General features: G+C 37.8%; 1 protein-coding gene across 3 annotated transcripts in view; it reads left to right on the forward strand.

Annotated features, from left to right (window-relative positions):
• KIAA1328 (KIAA1328 ortholog) overlaps positions 1-20,671 on the forward strand; it is a 179,857-nt gene that overhangs the window by 104,612 nt on the left and 54,574 nt on the right. For all 3 annotated transcript variants that reach the window (XM_062017931.1, XM_062017932.1, XM_062017933.1), the window contains 2 exons: positions 10,418-11,103; positions 13,875-13,970. In XM_062017931.1, coding sequence (XP_061873915.1) covers positions 10,418-11,103; positions 13,875-13,970 — 782 coding nt within the window. The remainder of the gene's footprint in view (positions 1-10,417; positions 11,104-13,874; positions 13,971-20,671) is intronic.

Raw genomic sequence — 20,671 nt, forward strand, 5'->3', positions numbered from 1 at the left:
GTAAGGCTATAAACATATTTCTTTTTTATATCTTTGTGTGATTATGATAAAGGCCCAGCTTTCTGAAAGGATTTCCTTTCAGGCTGTTTCAAATGCTTACACTTGTGAGCTTTTCTAAACAAAACTTGTTTTAATAAACCTGTGGGTGGGTTTTACATGGTTTGTCTGTCCAGACTGCAATGTCTCAGAGTGAGGGTGATTACCTCACAAGGTCACTACTGCCCTGGAGTAGTGGAGGACCTTTCAATTTATGCTTGGTCATGCCCTTTTAACTTAATGTTCTCCTTCACACAAGCTGGTAGTGATGGATGTCCATTCAGACAACCTAATGGCCTATGGTAACTATAGAAGAGCCTTTATATCAATATTCTGCAGCTAAGACCCATCAAGATGGACTGTCAAACGGCTCTGCACCACATCTAGGACCATTTTATGCAAATAATAGCTGTGATACTGCTGCTATACTTTCTGGTCTCAAGCAAGACTGTAAAATACCATTTCTATAGGTCAAGAGGAAGTTGATCTTTGTAACTTGCTACATCAGAGGTCATTTTTCCCTCAGTTAGCCACTTAACCCACACCACTAAACCCACAGCAGAATTACCTCAGCTTTTAAGGAATCTCAGCCATATATGGAAGGTCTGCTGAGACATCCTCAGTGGCATTTCAAATATGGCAAGAGTATTCTCAAGTCAGCATCTTCATGGTGAGCTTCAAAAATTAACAGCTGGTTTACCCCCAGGGACTGAGAGATTGCTATTTGCTCCATGCCTGATCTATAACCATGATTCAGCTTCTTCCACAATCTTTCATCAGTTAATTTATGTACCTGTTTGAGACATTGCAAGCCTGCCAAATAGAAAACATTTAATTTCTCACTGAGATCACAGCTTGTATGCCAAGAAGACTTTGAATTTTTATGTTCATGGAGCTGAGCCTTCCAGACTCCAGTAAGATAGTTTTCCTGGGTAGCTTAGAGGTCTCAGGAGACACCTGTCCAATATGGGGACTGTCAGATTGAGTAACAGATTATGAGATATCATGCTGTGAATCTGCTTAGGTGAAACATCTCCAGGAGTGGTTGTATTTTCCACAAAACTTTCAGCTACGTGTGTTCATAGTAAAAAAATGTTCATGTCCTTTCCATTTGTGGACTGCCATTTGCACTTTCATGAACTTCTTCTTATGTAACTATAAACTGAGATGTGACTTCTGATAAGGAATGGAGCTATTGCTAATACAAGAAGAATCTGCCAAATGTCTCATTAAACAGGTACGTAAACTAATACCAGAAAGACTGAAACAGTAATTTGAAGCATAATATGTATATGTAATAGCTGCCCATGATGGAGTTCTGGCACCACTCAGAGAAGATTTAGAGTTTCAAGTGCCTTGGTGGCAACACCAGTGCTACTTATGTACCAGTTCACACATCTATATGTGGCATTGTACTTCAGTGTGTTTGAAGTATACATGTTTTTTGAATATGATTGTAAAATAGAAATAGTCTGCACTCCTATTTTTGTGTGCTCTAGCCAGGTTAATTTGTAGTTATTAAAAGAAGTTGTTTCTGGTAATTTAGTCACGTGGGCATGACAGCAAGTTTCTGCATGTCATGTGCTCTGGATTGGCCATTTTATTTCTTTTCTGCATTCCTAGTAAGTTGAGATGTAAGTTACCCCATGTATATCATCCTGGTGGGTTGCTGTGGGGTAAAAACATGCAAATTCTGATCTCAGAGCTGATGTCACTGCAAGCAGTCTATGTCTAAGCCTTTAGACATCTGCTTTCTAATAGCTGGCATATATACTTTTTTAAATGTGGGAAAGCCAGATACTATGATTCTGACTTGAATCTTCTACAGAATTTACTTAATTTTCTCTTACCAAGACTATTTAACACAAAATCATGAGGTTACCTGCTCTGTTTTGCACCTACATTTGGCCATTTAATATAAAATCAGGTACCAGTCAGATGCTGGTTTGTAAGTCTTGTTCTAGTCTTTGTTCTGAAAAACAACATCATTACAAGATAAAAGAATTCTTTTAAAAACCTTTTATTTCTTACATGAAATTTCTTCTCTGACAAGATGAAGTGAGTTGGCCTGGCTTTAATGGAAATGCATTGAAATGTCTGCAACTCTTGTTGTCATTCCTTGGCATGATCGTTACTTGAGGGGCAGATTAGAGGTCAATCAGCCAGAGCCACGGGGTGCCCACAGCTAGCCTCAGGATACTCCCTACAAATGTAAGATCAAAAGGGCAGGCACATGAAAATTACTGTTTACTTTTTATGAATTATTTCCCAGAGATGGGATCATTAGCAGAATCTAAATGCCGTCTGGCTCTTAGTACAAGGACACTCCTGATAGAACGTGCTCACTTAGGCACACGTTTCCCCTCTTAAAGTAAAAAGATTTTCCGGTTCTGCTTTTGTGGAGTTTCTCTGTTATTTAAATAACTTTCTGGGTGTTTTTCTCCAAAACACTGTCCCTACTTCTGAACATGTTTTTAATTCTTAGATGTCATCTATTTCTTTTCTTTCTTTGTGTAGCAAAGGTATTTCAAAGCTTACATCCATACTCCAGGGACTCTGCAGGCGACACCTTCTGAAGGAAGTAAAACTTTCTGATAGTTTTTCCAAGTGAACAGCAGCTGTTACTTAAAATTCATCACTAGCCGATGGGTACTACAGTTATCCCTCCTGTAAATACAGGGGAAAGGTGATATTGGCTGTCATGGTGGGATACACTTTGGCAAATGCTGATTCAATGTCTACTCCTGTGGTAATCTTCACACATCAAACTCTCCACGTTCTTATCCACATAAGTATCTGACTTCTGTTTGATCATAGTAATCAGGGCTATTTAGAAGGGTCATGGTATATTTGCCCTTTTGGCTTGTATCTGGAGCTATGAAAGCATGACTTTGGAGCAAATGTTGATTTAATTCTAAAGAGAATGACAGTAGCTGGGAACATGTGTAGCCCCTGATATGCTAAACTTATGATTCCAAGTAGAAAGCTGTTTGCTTTTTAAGATATAACTTTGAAAAAGTTACCTTGAAGGACCAAATACATGGTGGATATTACTCGTTAATGAAAACCAATGTGAACTTACCCCTTATCATCCAACATGTTACTATCCTTAATGTGAAATAATCAAACGCTGCCCAGCATAGGAATGAAACTAAATCTGGCTGCTAACCAAAATAAAATCCCTTATAGCTATTTTTGTATGTTCTTAAAATGTGTGCTGTAAGATTAGGAAGTTGTCTATTTTCCCTTCTGTCTGCTATTTTTCTTTAAAATTCTTTTTTTAAAAAAGCTTTCTTGCAGCCCCCTCCTAGGATAAGATTGAGGGGCAGAAAATCCAATGTTAGGTTTTTTTAATCTAAATCCTTATTCTTCCTAATCTGCCTGGACATTTTGGATAGATGTATTTTTACTTATCTGGCATGATATTTTCTCAACATCATTGGGTTTTTTGGCATTCATCTTGACAGCAGGAGCTAGAGAACTTCTTGGTAATTTTTAAAAGGATAAACTGAACATCTTCCTTTCCATCTTTTCTTCTTAAGGTTGGCCAGAGCTCAGGAAACTTTTTAATCCTTGCAAAGCAGTGAGAGTGCAAAAGAAATGTCTGCTCATGAAAGGGGTTGCTAGATCCTCCAAGATATGAGTCTGCAAGTGTCCATCTGCAGGAGCAAGTCTGAGGTTTGTTACAGCAACACTCAGTAAAGTTGAGGCACAGACAGAATAAAAATTAATCCATTTGTTCTAGGGACAGTTTGGGCTTGTAGTGAGTGTAGTGAGCATCCCATCTCAATAGTTTTCCACTTGTCTTCGGATTTCTTACGCTATACCAGCATTTAGGGGGGATGGGACTGTATGCCTCAGTCATGAAGCCATGTTTACAGGTTCATGAGATGTTTGAGGGCAGCTGACTCCAAGCCAGAACGTTGCATGCTTGTCATTTCTAACAGGCTTTACACAGAGACAGAATCAGATATTTCAATTGCGCTATTCATCTAGGATAAATTTGCTGTTGAATATCTGCTTGTTATTCTTGTGGTTTCATGGAATACAATGGTTTTAAGATGTCTTTTATTCCATCTGTTCTCCAGAGGCTGTTAGACTCCCTCTATTTTTGTTTAGTGAGTTTTTTGTTTTGTTTTTTAATCTAATATTCTGCAAAGGTCCTTAAACCTTCTTTTCTGAAGTATCTCACCTTGAAAATGATACCCAAATCCAGATAGGTTTCTAGAGCACGGGTCTCCCCAGTGCTGTTAGTATAGCAGAATGCTGGAGATCCCTTCTCTACTCAATTTCTGAGGAGTGTGAGGTACACCTGTCAACTGATAGCTGTTCAATTAACATTTCCATTCCCTTGTGTGTAGGCTTATCTTTACAGACAGGTGTATATATGGTGGGAGAAGGCGTATTTTTGCCTATATTGCAGGAGAGCCCGAAGGTAATGAGTTGTGCATAGTAAATCCTGCTTACTCCATGATTTCCACTACATTTCAAATTAAGGACCTAAATTAGGGTTAGTGTCAGACTTAGTCTTTTGCTATGTCCTAATTTTGTTTTAAAAGCACATAGCTAAGGACTTTAATATGTTTTAGATTCAGTCCTTGTAAGTTATACTAAAATCCCTAAGGGAGCCAAAATAACTTATTAAAACCTTGCCAATGTTTTTGACTGCTGCATTCTATTATTTTCTATTCCAGTGGTAGCATAGAGACTGTGCTACTGATGGGCGGAGGAACGTAAACCTCCAGGGCCCATTAGACTTAACTTGTTTACTGCATTGATATCTATATGTTAAATGACAAGAGAGTTCAGGTTATTGAATAATTTAAAATTCAGCTCTAATTGGTGTCATATGACCTGGAAAAGGCCATGGATGACGCCAGGAGCATGCTGTGAAATGCTTATAAATAATTCATAAATTAGATCATTCATTTGCCTGGATGTCTTGTTAAATGCAGAAGTTTGTAAGTAATAACTGATGATATAACACCTGTAAGTATTTAGTTCATATGCTGGAAGGTAATCTACCTTGATGATCTTCTAGCAAAACCTGCCAGAGTATGAGAGTTAATTGCACTAGGGAGAATGCACTACATTTATTTGGGATGGGCTTTGGCAAGGCGTACTGTGCAGATGTTGCATTACGCATTCTCTATCAGCTAGACAACTATTCTGTGTATGCCCATGTTAAAAATGCAGCTCATCACTCTTCTGCCCTTATTTCACATGAACTCCAAGTGCACTGGGAAATGGTAGTGACCTGCTCTGCTCACAAATAGTATAGTTTTTGAAATATTTATCTAGGTCTTGAACTACTGATTCTTCAGTAAAATAAAGGGCAAGAGTAAAAAATTGAAGTCAGAAGATTGTGATTTTTCGTTTTTATAATGTTGGCAGCACATGGAATGTTAATAGTTGGACCTGGTGCTGTCAAGTTTAGTACAGTGCCTTTTTTCTGTAGTACAAACAGGAATGAGATAGTTTTGTTTCTGAAAGCAAACATATTTGCTTAATTTTAGTGGGCAAGTATTGCATTGCCATATGCAGATACTGCTTGGTCTTAATGGGTGTTCTGCTTAGAGTGACTTCCAAGACAACACACAGGTGCCTCACTTCAATTTTCTTGAAGCACTATATTACTAACAACTGCCTTATCAGCCAGCGTAAAACCAGTTTGCTGATCTGAAATGGAAGCATTTGTTAAGAGATTATCTCCAATATTTTTGCAGCTCAGGAAGAAGGGTGACATGTTTATGAATCCAAAATATACACTTAAAGCTGAGAGCTAGCAAACACTCACATGCTACTTTGAATTCAGGGTTTTTTTTGTGCACCTGGCATTTCAGCTCAAACCCTCTTAACAAAGGAGAATAAAGAACTGAAGGTAACACAAACATAGGAGGTGTTCCTCTGCTTTCTGCTAGCAGTTACAGATTCCCCTTTTTTGTGATGTGATCCTATTTTATTTTTGGGTTTTCTTTTTTTTGCTACACTTTTTCACTATATTGAATTCAGTAGGTAGTCACAGGAAAAAATACAGGTCTGTGACTGTCATTCACATAGTTTCTTTGATTTGAGACCACTTGTTTTATTCAGTGGAATGTGGCAATCATAGCTATATATAATTTCTACAGAAAATGGTGCTTTATTTCTTTTTCGAAAAATGATCAGCTTACCTTCTGAGTCATCTGCTGTTATTTATCTTATGTACTGACAGTTACTGAACTATTACGTGGGCTTTTGTGATGACTGGTATTGGGTTACTTATGGTAGTGATTTTAATAAATAGTTACATGATTTAAAGTAAAGAAAAATCTTAGATTTCAGTAGATCCTACTAATTTACTTTAAAATCTTTCTCTTTTTACATTCTGCTTGATAAATTCTTACAGACTCCTGGAAAGAATAGCTCTTTAATCACTACTAATGCACTTCAAATGGCATTTCTGTTGCCCCAATATCCTATCTGAGCTTATTTATAATAGATTCTCCTCCTCCTATGGCCAAGAACAAGTGGTTATACTATCGATAGACCCGCAAACTCAAAGCCAAGCTTTATTCTGATAAGAGCCATAGATCAACAATGTGTAGTGGCAACTGAGTTCCAGGTTTAGGATATATACCTTAATGAATGTGTCAGCTAGGTCTTGAATACTTGCTCTTGATGCTATTTAAGGTGTCCCTGTGTATGGCAGCCTCTCATTTGTCCATTTAGAATTTTTTTGCTTTATCTTTAAATATCTTTAAATCTCAGTATTTCCTCTCTGGTTGCTGCTTCAGTTCATTCAACTTGGTTTCCTCCAGGGTCCACTCTCAAATCAGCACAACGAACTAGTTCTGAACCTGCATGTTACTCCCTCTGTTTCAACCTTACCAAAAGAAAACTCAGAGCTGAAAATCCAGGTTAGAAAAAGTACAACTGGGAAGAATTTTACTGCATTGTCTCTTTTCCTGTGTTCAAATATTTTTCAGCTACAAACCCAAGTGCTATGGGTTAATACTGTTAACATCTATAGGAATTTTGCTGTTCACCAAAGCAGCACTGTAGTTTTCTAGGACCTTGCTTTTGTCCTAAGTCTGCAAGATATCTCAAGGTAATGATATTTGGGCTATTTCTTAAACATGTTTTCTACATGCAGAGGTAATGGTAAAACCTGTCAGGACCTTACCTGTGTTGAGATTGTAAGATCTGATCAGTTACTAGTTCATTCCTTGCAGTACAAAGCCCAGTGTGCTGGAGTCAGTCTGCAAATGTGTCTCCTCTGCCAGCGCTGTGAATTAACACTGCAAAGCACACAAGTTGCATTTAGGAAGAATTTGCAGAGATAATGATGCTGCATGCATAAAACCAGTGCGCTGTTTGTAGGAAGTTTTAAGAACTGGATGTTTGTTTAAGCTCTGCTCTGAATCCCTGAGCAAAAATTACTGGGATTGTAGTAAAGATTTTGTAAAACTCTCCACGTCTTCCTCTTTAAACCCTTTTAAAGATTATTTGAACTATTTTTTTAGTATCTCCTTGTTTCTATGCAAGAGTTTCACATCTGATCAATTCTTACTAACTCCATATGTTGCAAGGAGAAGTCTGAGTTTGTTTGTTTAAACCTCAGTTAAAGGAAGTTGTATCTTTAAATACAGTACAGCAAGCCTGGAAGAGCTCCATGGAGGGGAAAGCACAGCTGTTCCATCCTGGTCCGTCATGGTTTCCATGTGTCCCATAGGCAATATCTTTCTTAAACTCATCTTGTAAAATTACCTGATTCCTTATGCTTGAGCATCTTTAGCAGTAGTAGGTGGGTGTTTGGAATTTTAGTTCTGTTTTTCCTCTTCACCTGGTGTGCATCTTGCAGATCTGCCATGGTGTGCTCTGGTGTCATCTGATCCCTCCTAAGTATAAATGTCACTTTGTTTTCCCTGCAGCCTCAGCTATCCAGCTGTAGTTTTCAATTAAAGTATTACTAAATACAAATTACTAAAAATGTTGCTGACTAGCTTCTGAGTACCAATAGTTAATTTTTCTTTGGGATTAGACCCTGTGAAGTACTGAGTAGCTGTTAAAGGTGTGTTGGAACTCAGTCTTCTGCCTAATATGACCTCCTTCTTCTAAAGGAATATAAAAACCTCACTTGTATTCAATGACATTGCATTCAGTGACATTAACGAGAATTTTCCCCCCTGCAAACATATTGTAACGGTGAAATAACATTAAAGTTTCTCTGGCTTGTTATGAAGTCTTTAAATGTCAATGCCATTTCTGAGACCATCAGGGCAGATTTAATGGTGGCCAAGGTCAACAAATGCTAACTGGTACCTCTCTTTTTGGGCCTTCAGGGATTCTTAATAGAGTCTCAGCCATGAAGTTAATTTGCAATGTGGACCTTTATTCTTAAACCTGCTCCTGAGGATTATTTTGTACCGTCATCGTTCGTGTGCTTAGATTTCTTAACATCCTCTTGTCTCTTTAGTCAATAAAACAAACTGCTAAAATAAAAATCTCAATTATTTCATCTTTAGAATGTTCTTTTTTTGTTCCTTTTTACTTCTGTTTATGGGCTGCATAAGCATAGGTGTATGCTTTCTGAGGACCAGTCAAAGCCTTCAGCTCCAATAGACTCCTCTAAGAATGCCTTCAGGTCTGCTGCCTTCTACTATCCACGGGATTCTGCCACAAGATTCTCTTACTTTTCCTTTTCTGTAATATATCTTCCTGTTACTGTTCATCTCTTTATGTATTATCTAATTTAGATTAAAAGGCCCCTGTAGCCTTTATTTGTCTAGAAAATATTGCAGACAAGGATGGCATGCTACAAATAACAAATAACAAAACTCCTTCTTTTTGGGAGCATGTTGCATTTCTGCTCAGTTACCCTGTCAGCCACTCTGACTTTAAAATATTTTAATGTCCTGCACTTTTCACCCAGTCCAGGCACTAGACTTTCCTCAGACATTTAGCACTGACATTAATGCAAATGCCTCCAACTCACTGGGCCCTTTGGGGCAAAACATGACATCCTTGGCTTTCAATCACATGGTAGAGAGGATATATTTGTATCCACAAAACTGGAAATAATAAAATATCAGTATTCAGGTGCTAATCCCTGATAATTTATATTCTGTGAAGTCTACAAGAAACTTGTAATTGGTTGTCTTGAAGGGCAGCAGAGTATATTTGGTATTTTGTTTATTTATAAAAAAGAATTTAAATTATACATATAAACAATGCATAGATTTGGATTATATCTCTCTTCTAATCACTGCTGGATGCTTGCTAGCATTCCTAAATTCTAGTGTTTTGGGGCTTCCTGACTAAATGGATGATACTCATCCATTATAAGCACTGCTAGAGTGCAAATAATACTCTTTTTTCCATCAGTGGATACCAAATTTCTGCGCTAAACCACTTTCACTGCAGTGGTTTTTGTTATCTCTAACAAACCTGGCTTCCCTAATTAAAAAATCAGATGATTGGGAAAGCCCCCAAAGACTGGAGAACTTTAAATTCAATATGTTATTGAAATTAATGCCCAGGTCTACCAAAAGAAATACTAGTGCCTGATCCTCTGCTGTTGTGATGTGCATAAAAACTCAAATGCTTAACTGCCCAGATGAGCCATAGTGAAAAGATATTCCTGGATGTAAGTAGGATTTTGATGTCTGTTACATAATATCACTGAGTATAAGAAAACCACTAGAATTTGCTTACACTGGGTTGACAAATGTGAATTACAGTTGCTTGCTTTCTTTGGAGTTTTATCAGAGTGTAATCACTGGCCCTGCTTAATTGAAAAATCACTTATGTTTATAGCTGAATTTAAACATGTTTTGTATTTAAATGACAGCTTTTAACGTACAACCATTTTTTTACAGAAAGTAGTTGGGTTTTATCTGTGTTTCTGTAAAGATATTTCAAAAACTCTCATCAAATTTTCAGCGGTAAGTAATATCCCATTCAGTGCAAGGTGAAATGTTTTACATCAAATCTCCTGCTGTGTAATGGCCAATCAAAGACTATCTATAGTGGCTGAATGGATTTTTTTGGCTCGGTATTCAAAATTAAACATTTTCAAACCTTAACATTTAATGTTTTTTGCCACTCTTCAAGTTGATTTTATATAACCCTAGATGCTCACAACTACTTGATACTCAGAAGCGACTCATTTTATGCTGAAATTCCTGCAGACAGTAGTTATACGTTTATTATGCCTGTGTAGACAGAATGAAATGTAGATTTGATAGCAGATTCATGGATGTCTTCTGATAAGCCTTTTCTTGGGTTTGGCAGCAATATAATTCAGCAAGTCTGTTTCTGAGAGGAGACATGTACCTAATGAAATTAATGAGAAGGATAAATTTTGTTAATTCACAAGAAATTGTTTCTTTTATTGCAGGCATCCAGTAAGAAGACTTCATGCCAACAACCATCTTTGGAGCTAGATGGTTCCTACTTGGGTATTGTGGGACCTCGAGTTTTTTCTAAGAACAGTAGAGCATCAAAGGCTGGAAGCCCAGCATGTGTTGTGTCGTCTCAGCCTTTCAGGAATAATCATGATTATGAGACTCAACTCCATTACAATCATCAGGAACGTATGAAGGAACATCCTTTAGAAAATGACTTGCACACAAAGTGTAACAATATGATTTCCCCAGGCAAGCAGAGGAGCCCACACCATGTAAAATCAGTACGGGAGATGGACCAGAAAGCGAATGAATTTCAGAGCACATGTCCTCAGCAAGTGGGTCATGGCTGTGCCTGTAGGCATGTAGGGAGCTTTCAGAGCATGCAAGAGAGCCACCATGTCAGCCAGGTACTTAAAAGACATCCTGGACCAGTTAACAAAGCTTGTGATTATTCTAGGTGCCCTCGAGTTTCTGGGCTAAATGAAAGCATGGACTCAGGGCCTAAAGAAACAAAGCAGGCTAAAATATTGTATGAAGAAAGAAGGCAGAAGCTGCTTCTGCAGAAAATGGAGCTGGAAATTGAAAAAGAACAACTCCAACATTTATTGGCTAAGCAAGAAGCCAAACTGCTCCTAAAACAACACCAACTACATCAATCTCATATGGATTATAACAGGTAATATTGAGATTTGTAATTTTTAAAAAATTCTAAAATTTCTAATGAACAAATGAGAACTGAGAATGGAACTGATGAGATAGTCAAGAACTGTGGCACAAATTCTCTCTAACAGTGATTTAAAAGAGAGAAGACTTTAGTATATTAGCATATACTGTTGGGAAACAGCATGACAACTGTGGAAAGCAGCAGAGGAAAACAGTATGTGGTAGAAAGAAAGGGATAAGAAAAGCTGTGCTAAACGACTGAGTTGGAAAAGAAGAGCACTAGAAGAAAATGCAGGGTTGATCTTAGTGCAAGCATTTGAAGGAATACAGACATTTGTTAGTGGAGCAGTGTGAGTGTGGATAACATGGAAGTAGCATTCTGTCTTCTTGCCTTGGAGAGGTCGGTTTTGAAGTATTGCTCTTTCTTAGGTAGGGACTGGAATATGTGTGTTTTCACAGAAAAGATGGATATTATTTTATATATATGTGGAATATTTTTTCTACCATATAGATATATGTATCTGTAGAAAAGGAAAGGAGCCCTGTGTATCAAGGACCTTTTCTTTCTAGTAATGTTTGTGGAAGTGAGAATGCCAACACTGAGGCACAAGATGTGCTTAAAACTAGAAGGAGGGAAAGGCAATAGACATAGAAATATAGCATGTGGTTTGAAAGGCCCAAGAGTTTGTTACAGAAGGTGAAGTAACAACTCCTGGCAATGTAAATGGAGTCTCTGGGAAGGAGGTAGAAACTCGTTTTTACTCAGAAAGAAACAGTGAAAGGGAGCAAGTTAAAGCAAGTTGAATTTTAGTGTGACTTGGCTGATGACTAGCATTTCAGCATTAGAAAGAATGAGGAAAAATCTATCAGGCATTTAGGAGAAGCAAGAGAAGGGTTTCACAAGGATACTTACTTTGATACTGTTCTGATATGGCAACTGCTGGCAGCATCCCGTGAGAGTCTGCATTCCATGACCCACTTCTTGCATTCACATATAACCACCATGGAGGAATATGTCACCTTCTCTTCTTAATTCAAGCCCCCTGGTTACTTTTCAAAAAGAGAATACTATAGTTGAGGTGGTCTTTTGTTTGTTCCCTTGGATTGTGGCTCATATTGAAAAGAATGTGTTTCTATTGCTTTAAAAATACCTGTCTTGGAGGCAGTCACAATGGTGTGTGTTGAAAATGACTGTGGTCACAAACAAAGGATTATGACTTCAGGTGAGAATTAAGTAGGAACAGATGGATTCTTAATCATCAAATACCTTAATTCTGTGCATGCATCTCTCTAACGAAAAGCAAGTAGAAGATGAAGGACATACTGAGTATTTTGGTATTTTTGTTTCTAATGGATGTTTTTCAGCATTTAAGGCATCATAAGCCCAGGAAAAAAAAAACCAAACCTTAAATGTATCTCCAGATGATGTGACTATTAATACCATTATGTATTTTAGCCTTTTTTTTTTTTTCCCTTGAGAAAAACCTCATGGTTTACAGTGCTTTGGTTACCTAAAGGAATTGTCTCAAAGAAAATAAGATGAGATCAATCCAAGGATTTCGTATTTTTGTGATCTCTTTTCAGAAGTGTGGGTGAAAGCACATTTGTCATATTCTGTCTAACAAAAGCAACTGGAATATAGTGTGCCTGTTCTTAAAAAAAATATTCAATCTCTTTAGAATTAAATATTTGGCGTTTACAGGTAAATCTCTTAGGCATCACAGTTCTGTTTTGGTTCCGGGTATTTTTTTGCGTTTGATAACAGGGAGATTTTGTATATTACAAACAATAAAAATTTGTTTAGCTAAGCTCAAATATCCTTTGCTTCATTGTCAGGAGGCTCTAACCTAGTTCATTTTTTAATGTCATGATAGTTAAAAAAAAACCCCTAACCCAATACAACAAAAATCCATTTCCACATAGTGTTATTTTTATCTGTCCTTCTGCATGGGTGGAGCTCTGGTTAAGGTCTGTTCTGAGCTGCTTGAAAATATTGTCATTGAAAGATACGTAGAAGGTCTGACCAGTTGTAATTATTAGCTATTAACTTTTCTTCTCTTTTAAGAGAAGAAAATTGATCCTTGTCTATGATGCATCATAACTGCATTTTAATTCCCCACATTTCCCTATTTAGCCTCAAGTGAGCATAGTACTTCCAGTTTGCAGTTTACCTCTGGTGAAATAGTTACTCTGCTGTCAAAAATGGTGTGTGCAGGGAAAGGGACAGCCTCCTGATGGCACCAACACCAGAGAAGTATAGAGTAAATAATGGAAAAGCGAATTTTACACAACTAGAGAGAAGTACCTCTATTGTTGAGTTTTCTGTCTTCGTTGGAGAGAAAGAAAAAGATAAAGGAGTACTCTATTAAAAATGTAGCAACATCTGTGGGCCCATAGTTTCAGGAGTTTCAACTATCTCAAATTCTACATTTTATGCAGTTCACACATGATGTCTTCAAGCTCCAGTGCTGCTGAAGCTGTAATCTGAGACCAACAGTTTGTTCTTGGACACAGTGACCATTTTCTTGAGAGCTGGTCCTTGAAAATCAGTAAATGAAAATTTCTTAAATCTTTTTCCCAATGATAACACTTAAAAGCAGAGGCAGTCGGCATAACAAAACGTTCGAATACAAAAGTATATTTAAATTGTGAAAACAGTCATGAAAGCTTCTGCATTTAATGTGATTAGGTGTCCTGTTTGTAGACACACAACTCACCTTTTTATGGTGAGTTGCTGGTGTGGTATTTGACCAGCTGCAAAAACAGCTAACTCTGCTTTTTCAGGTTGAGAGGCCATGTTCCTGGTTCAAAAGATGTGCCCATTGATGAAGCACCTGGAGAACTTGCTGTCATGATAAACAGCAACAGCATGGGGCTAAGGTAATTTCTGTCTTGTCTTCTAAGTACTTCACAGTGTCATTATATCTTTTTGACAGTGTGCTTTTGGCTGCCAAGTGTATTTGTTCATGCGTTTGTTTCAGATGAAAAGCTGCTTTCTGAAGGAAAGGTAAAATTCGTTGGCTGTTGCATTTTATGAGCCAACTCAATAGTTACTCTGACCTGTTATTACTCAAGGTTTAGAGGTTGACTTCTTTTAGAGGTCTCAGGTTTTGTGTGTCTTCTCTTAAGGATGTTAAACTAGCCCAGGGCAAAAGAGAGTTTTCACAAAAATTTAGCTTTTGTTCTTTGTTCTAGGTATTGCTTGTTATTTTTTGAATTAAGATCAGAATATTTCTTTAGTCTTGATTTCAACCTGATGTAAACATTCCATTATCTTTTAACTCCCTGATAGAAATTATCTTTTACAATTGATGACAGTTACTTGTTTTTTAAACAATGCTGTATTGCACCTCTGCTTCCGTGCAATCAGAGCAAATTACCACTGAAATAACTGGAAGTAGAGTTAAGCCGATATTTGTCCCTTTATCTCAATTTTTACATGATATTTAAAATTTGAATCAATACATTATTATGTTTTCTTTCTGTCCTGCCTTGTCACATTTCCTTTTAACACTGGAAGAAGATTGAGACTTATTAGAAAAGCAACAAATAAACTGTGTTTTTCTCTCTTCCTGAAAATGTAACCGATTCTTTAACTGTAGATGCGTTTTTGACCGAAGTATCCCCTGTTTGGTGGACAAGATGAGCAGCTGTCTTTTGAATGGTATCTTCTTCAGTGAAAAGAGAAGACTTTAAAATAATAAGCTTTTCTCTCCCCTGTGACAATAGTGGAGATAATAATAATAGTATAATAGTGTAATCTGGTTATAAACTCAAGATCCAATACTTTCTTTCCTCTTTTTTTTTTTAGTATTAATTGATACTGATTTTATTTTATTGAGATCCCTCTTCACTGAACAGGGATAACACTTCTTTCTCCAAACAACAAAAGTTGATAGTTTTCTTGGAATACTTCACTGCTTAAACAGGTGTTTGGCTGCTGTGAGTTACTGGCTTGTATTCTGATGCTTTTTTGTTTTGTTTTCACACAGACTGTAGTAATCAAAGTGTTATCACTATAACAAAAGAGGTAGTCATAATATGTTTAAGGTGCAGTAGCATTAAGGCCCATTGGAGGAAAAAAGGTAGCCTAGAACGTCTGTATGGCTTCTTGGCAACAGCGTACCAAAAACCTGCAAAAGTCTGCATAGCCTAGCAGGTAAAATGTGGAAAACCTGTGCTGTTAAAAAAAATGAGTGTTCCAGATATCAAAACGTTCCCCACCCTCTCTTCATTCCCTTGCTTTAATTTACTGTAATTTTTCAAAGTTATATGTGTTCATGCAGTCTCAGGTTGCCAGACCAGCTGGTTCCAAAGTTTGGCAGCCAAACACTTGGAAGGTTTTCTTCCTACATGCCATCTTCAGTTTTGCAAAGGTTACCAGATGAATGGTCCCTAAATAATTTACTCTAATGTAAGGCTGAAAGAGGCTACAGAAGACAAGTCCATTTGTCTCTTTTACGCATTTGAATATATAAGTGGTGTTTTTTTCAGTATCAAGAGAGAGTGTGCATGCCAGAGCTTAGAAAAGAGGAAGAGCTGATAGGAATACATTCTTTTTTACCAATCTCGACTTTTTTGTTTGTTTGTTTTCTAGGGTTTGAAGATTTTTTTGTTGTTGTTGTTTTTTAATTGATCTGCCAAAAGGTTCTTGTTAGAGCAAATGCTACCAAAACTGTAATGGAAAACCAGCCCTCTCTCACTTCCAGTTCATGCATGAGAGCTCCTCTAGCAAACTTCACAGCATGAAACTAGATTTCAGTCTTCAAATGAGCACAACGTAGCTTAAAAATATCCTGGTATTTGAAAGGAAATGGGGAAAGTCCTTTAAAGTACTAAACTTGTTGAAGTGGGGTATTGGAGTTTAGAAGTAAAATAAATAATATAATCAAGAACTGAAAAACATAGGTGTTTTTTTAATAATTAACAGCTCATTTTGACTTAATTATCTACAATTACGAAAATCTAATTGCAATTTATTCTCTACTATCTGTGGGAAGAATCGTAGGCAAGGGAATGTGCATCACTGCCAGGCATAAATGCTATAGGATGGGTACACATAATAGAGGAGCCCTTAATGAAAAACAAAAAGCAAACAGGAGCGTGCAGCTGTGCCAGGCTATTGAAAGGTAATTGTAGTCAGAAATGAGATATGTACTTTAAAAGGCATCTTGTCATCTCCTGTAGGGATTAATTTTTTTCGTCCTTAAAAAAGGAAAAAAAGATTCCACAGCAAATAGAGTACAGAGTTTGATTTCCAATACAGATTTGGTCGTAGTCTGGTCTGTGAAAAGGAAAACTTTTGTCTTGAGGACTTGATTTTTTAATGGATACCTGTTTTGTTTTCTCTCTGAATGTTCCATTATGTTTTTTTAATTATCAAAATCAGCAAGCCTTGCCCATGCCAGCCTCTTTGGATGGTCCTGGTGTGAGTGAGTTGGTACTGTTGAGTTTGTCACTTGCCTGCTGGTTATGTGGAGGAGCTGTTAGACAGAAATGTGTCTGTCTTTGCCTGCATGCAGCTGGGCCGGTGTGTGGAACCTAAAGAGTCTTCACGTACAGGATCTCCAGTTCTCTAAGGTACAGCAGTCAGAGCAGGTTTTATGGAGAATGGTTTTCAGTAGCCTGGAGTGCTCCTAACTGAGCCCACAGCTAGTTTTCAGCTATGGAGATAGTAACTGGTAAAATTAATGGCAAGTTGTCTGCTTGTCTGTATAATTTCTTTTCAAGTCTGCCCCAGTGTGCAAGATGCTTTAAAATATTCAAAATAAAAACATAACCTGATGCATTTGTTTAGCATAAGACAAGCTTTTATGAAGCACTTTCTATCTCCCAGACACAGATGCTCAGTACATGCTCAAGTACCCACTCCATGCGTATTCAGTAGGATCAATACACCCAGCACCTGCTTTTGTGTGTGCTCCCATGCCTGCATCTGGGAGAGGAATTTTAAAACAATCCACTCTTTTCTCCTTTGTGTAATCTTACCTTTGGATCTGAATGTCATGGAAATAACTCCTATTTAATAGCACCAACTCAGAAGAAAGTGTTTGCTACTTTGCAAGCACCCCTCCCCAGAGCTGTGCTATGTGCCTATATCTTATCATTCAAGGTACCCTCATTTTCTTAGCTTTGCTGTACAGCTTTCTACTGCCTTCTCTCTGACATGCATCTGTTTCTCAGATTTCACAGAATATTGCCACTGCACATCTACATGGACCTGTGCAAATGTTAAAATTGTCAGATACAACAGCTTTTGGATGGGTTTACAGTAGTCTACAGGCACTCTTTCAGTCTATGTTACCCTGCTAAAGGTTTTGCAGGTGGAATTTGCCACCTTTAATTTCACTGAAGGATTTTTATGTTTGTGTGCCTCATTCTCTATCACCTAAGTGTATTTTCTCCAGTTTGTATTTTCAGTTTGTTGAAAATATCTAACACAGAATGCAGTAATACTTTCTCCCTATTTGAATACACATTGCTATGGAGATAGTTCCAGGAGGGAATGCTGTCAGGGGTCTTTTAAAAGATTTTTTTTTCTCCCATGTTTGTGGTGTAACTATTGTTATTATCTTGTGAGAGAAGGTGACAATTATCTCTTGCTCCTTGTTTAATGCTTTGGTATGAACTCGATTTTCTTCATGTCTTATTAGACATGTAGGCATCTTTCTCTGGTCATGTGCAGGCATTCTTCTATGTTTTTTATCCAAATATTCAACTCAATTAAATAGACGTGCAGAGGAACGCAGCCTTGCAGCTCCCCCTGCTGTCACAGGCACATCCAGGTCTGTTCACATGGATACCCCCCCTCCATCTGGTTTAAAAAGAAAATAAAAGTCACATGCAATCACACAGCTCTGCCATCTCTGACCTGACTTGAGCTGGTCCTATTACTTCCATTTTTGAAGGAAATTGATATTAAAAAAACCTTCTGGTGATGGTAGCAGCCATTTTGCTTTCTATTTGGAATTTTCTTTTCAGTTTGTACATCACCTCCCATTCCTCCTGTCTTGAGCCTCTGGAGGAGAAACCATCACCAGTGTCACAACTGGCTCGTTTTCCAAGACTTCCCAGGCTTCAGTTCATCTATGAGTTTTCCTTGTTCTCTTGAGTTGCATTTGTGTAGCATTTAGCCAGCTTTTAGGAATGTGTTGAGTACAGTTTGTTGTGGGTTGGTTTTTTTTTTCATCTATTTGCAGTTTTGGCAGGCTAACACATTAAATCGGACTGAAATCAACTGTGCTTGCAAATGGCCCATAAAATCTGTGAATCTGGAAGCTACATATCCACTTGTTAGTGGTCCTCTTAACACCCAGTTACTTTCTTGTTCCAGTGAATTTTACATTGAAGTTTGTATCATTTCTAGGTAGGATATTTACAGAGGAAACATTTGTTTGGCCAGTAAAAAAAGTGCTTGCAAATCTGCCAATGGTGCAAATGCCGAATTAGGTGCAGATATGAGTTTTTCTTTCTCTTGTGGTGTTGTCTGGCTGTATGTATGCACAGCATCCCTTCAACAGATGGCTGCTGGAGTCTGTTGTGATGTAATGGGAAAGTGTAGTTGGAGTTAGATATACGTTTTTTGCTTCATTAGTGCCATGTGCAGACGGTGAAGGTAGTAGGTTTTCTTACGCAGGGTAAAGGCTTTTGTTCTGATCTGGTTACTGAAAGCTTTTTGCTGAACTGGGGGAGCGTGGCAATCTTATACATATATCTATGCATGCATTTTTTATTTATTTTGTGTTTTTTTAAGGTAGGCAGTGATCCTTATCAGAGTGGGGAGTTCATTTCTGCTGACCTGGTTGCTTTACTAATCTCATTTTCAGGCTTGCTTTCAACTGTGATGGGGTTTTGAAGCTGCCTCTCTTAAATTTACCTGAATTATGCTGATTCTGTTACCTTGATCACGTGAGCTGCACACAGGAGTGCTACATCATTTCCATTACAGTCCAAAATAACCTTGAGCCTACTGATAGACTTGAGCTATGAGATGTAAGCAAGAGATACCAGAAGTAGTTTCCCTAGGTATCTGAAGCCACCTTGTAGGTGAGGTCTTTAAAAAGCACAGGAACTCGGGTATTAGAAACACTGCTAAGCATAGCATGGCAATCCATGAAGACGGGCAAAACTTGCATTTTCTGCCAGTCTTCTGCATGGGTATAGTTCTGTAATATCACATATCAGAACTGAAAATGCTCAGAGATTTTTTTTTCTCTTTGGGTTGAAATACTTAAAATTCATGCATCTCCTGAAGGAGATTGTTCCTTGCCAACACTTGCAGACAGTGAGAGACATTTTTGCAAGTCATTTGCAGATGCCTCCTTTACAGGAAAATGTAGACACTGTTAGTTTACTGCCTGAATTGAATTTTGAAAACCTGAATTATATTTTTATAAATTGGAGTGGATTACTTTTAGAGCTGTATCATTTTTATTTTTACATGTAATCTTGGATGAAGATAAAATGATATTTAATCTAGACACTCATATGTCCCAGACATTTGTGAGTTGGAAAAGTTAAGAAAAATCTTTCAAAACAAAATGTTCTGGAAGGTGGTTTTAAAGTAGGAGATTTTAAAGCCACCCGCACAACTTTCACACCATTTAAAAACTTATATAAGAACTGATGGGGCAGGACTAAGAACAAAAGCTATTGGTATTACAAAGTGAAGCAAGAAATCCTCTGTACCCTGCTGTTCCGGCCATGATCACAGCTGCACTAAGCTAAAACCCTCTCCCCCACCCCTCTTGTGACCTTGACTGCACTTCAGCACACAGAGAATTGGAGCAAAAGGCAGTCTCCAGTAAATATTAGATTCTGCCACTTGCAGACATTCAGACTACATATAAAGATAATGGCATGCGTGCTCTCACTCGCTCCTTTGCTCTCACTTTCTGTGAAGTGGACTTTGTGTATTTGCCACTGAATTATTCTGACATAAAACTTTCCAGACCATACCGGTGTGTTGAGCTGAACTCTGTGGCTTTGCATGGGTGCTGAGGCTTTGCAGAACTACCCATTATGTTGGTAACACTGCTAATTTTTGAGACCCATGCAGAGAAAATTTTAGATTCAGCCCAGCTGATTTGTTCTTCACACTGTTCCTGCAGTGAAGAGGATTGATTTTTGTGTTTCTTTTGATATTTGGCTTCCTTTCCTCTGGTACTCAATGCTTCAGACCTTAATCCTTTAACCTTGAATCTGAGCATCAAGGCTTCAGGAGGGATCAGGTCTTTTGATGGAGAGCGACTGTCTTTTGTTGTACCAAGTGGTTGGGAGTGGTATAAGGGAAGACAACTCTCCAGACACTATGTATTTCTCTGTTGTGTTAAAAGACTATAAACAGAGGGTGGGTTTAATGGGGATTATGAGTAATCTAGAGGAAGGTGGGGTATTAGAAGAGAGTAAATGACTTCTTTAACATTTCACCAATAACCAGTCTATCATGACAGATGTGTACTGGGTTGCCAAATGCTATAGTCTGATTTGGATAATGGTTCAAAGCTCAGCATGTCATGGAAATGGCATTGTGGTCCCTGATGGAGCAGGGGAAAAAAGGCTTTTCAGCTTCTCAAAGGGCA

The sequence above is a fragment of the Colius striatus genome, chromosome Z (assembly GCF_028858725.1).
Source record: "Colius striatus isolate bColStr4 chromosome Z, bColStr4.1.hap1, whole genome shotgun sequence".
Lineage (NCBI taxonomy): Eukaryota > Metazoa > Chordata > Aves > Coliiformes > Coliidae > Colius > Colius striatus.